This window comes from Galeopterus variegatus, unplaced genomic scaffold (assembly GCF_000696425.1).
Source record: "Galeopterus variegatus unplaced genomic scaffold, G_variegatus-3.0.2 Scaffold8258, whole genome shotgun sequence".
Classification (NCBI taxonomy): Eukaryota; Metazoa; Chordata; class Mammalia; order Dermoptera; family Cynocephalidae; genus Galeopterus; species Galeopterus variegatus.
In genome coordinates this window covers 21109-23448 of record NW_007734369.1, presented here as the reverse complement: position 1 = coordinate 23448, position 2340 = coordinate 21109, and the positions used below count along the sequence as shown (strand labels likewise).

General features: G+C 39.0%; 1 protein-coding gene across 1 annotated transcript; it reads left to right on the top strand.

Annotated features, from left to right (window-relative positions):
* The first annotated feature begins 465 nt into the window (after window positions 1-465).
* On the top strand, window positions 466-1332 carry LOC103608290 (uncharacterized serine-rich protein C215.13-like). The gene has a single exon (XM_008592740.1). The coding sequence runs from the start codon at window positions 466-468 to the stop codon at window positions 1330-1332; it is 867 nt and encodes a 288-aa protein (XP_008590962.1).
* The last annotated feature ends 1008 nt before the right edge of the window (window positions 1333-2340 follow it).

Below are 2340 nucleotides of genomic sequence, written 5' to 3'. Positions count from 1 at the left end.
AGAAAATCACCTTTGCCACGTTATATCCATCAATCTCAGAGTTTACCATTGTTCCAGCCCACATCTCAGACAGTGCTTCCACTTGATCATAATTTTCAGACCCTCAGCTCACCAGTTTGTCACTCTAAGTTGAGGAATACCACCTCAAATGACAAATGTAGAGCCACAGATTTACTGTCACCCCATTTCAAACCAAAGGTCTCAGGTCAATCATTGTCAAGCTTCAAACAGTACATTAGGAATACAACTGCTTCAACATTCGGTTCCAAACTCCAGAGTAAAAACAGCTTTGATTTTTGTGCAATGACAGAATCAAAAAAAGAAATTCCATGGGTTTTAGATTGTGGTCAGCCTTGCATTGTTAGAGGTGGAACTGTCCCTGACGATGTTGTAAATAAAATTGTCAACTCTCTCTCCAAGACGAGGATCCAGAGGGATCTCTGTAGACAGATTCTCTTTCGAAGGATGAGGGGAAGGCCAAATCCTCATCCTGGCCCCCGCCTTTCATCAAATTATGCGGTGTGTTTAGCTTGTGCTTCCTGCATAAATTCTCAGTGTAGCCATCTTACAGGAAAGAAAGATCCTCGCTGCGCAACACTATTTGTTATACCAACACCTGAGGCCAGTTCTGAGGGGAAAATAAAGGTGAAATTATCTCTTATCCTTTCTCTACCAGAGACTTCTTCCTTATCTTGTCTCTCATCCCCCATGAAAGAAAATCAGCCTGATGAGGTCTCTGAAGACAACCTTGAAGGAATGGAGAAGATAACACAGATTTTCTCCACATCTGAATCTAATATCAACCAGAGACTTAACATGCAGAAAAAATGGTTGACAGTAGCCCCTGAAAAGAAAGTTATAAGCCAACAGCCCCATGCTATTGACTGGCTACTTTATGTTAAAGACAGTAGTTCTCAGCTACAATCTCTGCTCCCATCCTCTTCCTCCTCTTCCTCCTCTTCCTCCTCCTCCTGCTCTTTTGACGCCTCTGCTGTCTCTGCCGCCTTCGCTGCCTCTTCTTCATCTGCCTTCTCCTTCTCTCCTTCCATCTCAACCTCCCCACCCCTTCCTTCCAGAGATTCTGCCACATCTACGCTTTCGGGTTGTGCATTCGCTGAGGTAATTAGTTACCACCGGTTGCCTCCAGGCGTCTCCTGGCTTGAGTTTTTACATAGTAAAGATCACCAGCCACTTCCTGGAAAACCAAATCAAAGTCAGTCACCATCTTCCAAAACAAAGCCGGAGAAGAATAGCAACATAGTAAATTGGGCAAAGGGACCAAGCGTATTGTCCAAATTTTTCCAAAGTTTCAAAGTTAGAAATCCTGATTAAATGAACTTTTTGTCTCTTTGAAAACATTGCTCTCTTAGTTCTATGAGATTAACGTTTGACTTCCTATCATGCTTATTAATAGTCTTAGTAATAAGTAAGTGTTATGATATTTTAGTGGATGAAACTCCTATTTAAGGGAATCTATTACTCTTAAGTCTATTTTCTAGCTAAATAATAAACTATGATCTCCTAGAAGCTGAAAACCGAACCTTATGCTTTTGACTGAATGTCTGGCTTATAGTAGCCACTCTCTAACTACCGTTGAGTGAATTTATCATAGCTGACCATGCACTAGAAATACCTCATTTGTCTTGTCCTGAGCAGTATCAAGCTCTTATCCTCCTTCCTTGTAAGACTTGATAATGACAGTACCTTAAATCAGCTTATGCTAATCTGTTTTCCCATTTTTAAAGAAAGTTCAGATCATGTTTAACAAGTGAGAAAATATAGAGAGACATCTCTTCAGGTATGTATTTCTAGGGAAATTTCTTCTGTGTCAATATCCTGCACTTTGAGATTCAATGATTTATTTAACCTTAGTTAACAAATATGATGAGAGAATAACTAACTAGTACACATAACCCTACTTTATGCTGACAGGAAATATAGAGAGACATCTCTTCAGGTATGTATTTCTAGGGAAATTTCTTCTGTGTCAATATCCCGCACTTTGAGATTCAATGATTTATTTAACCTTAGTTAACAAATATGATGAGAGAATAACTAACTAGTACACATAACCCTACTTTATGCTGACAGGACCAATATTTTAATTATAGGCTCTGAAGTCACCTCTCCATCACTTCTATTTATACAACTTAAATTGGTTAACAAGAATTATTTAAAAAATGTTTTTGTTCCACTACATCTACTGGTAGTGGGAAGAAAAGAGAGTTGCCTTACTTACTCATCTTAAGTGATCATCTCTATCCCAAGGGCATTAGAATTAGTATCTTTTACATACCCTAATGATTTACAATCTTGCTTTTCCACCCCATATCTTTTCTG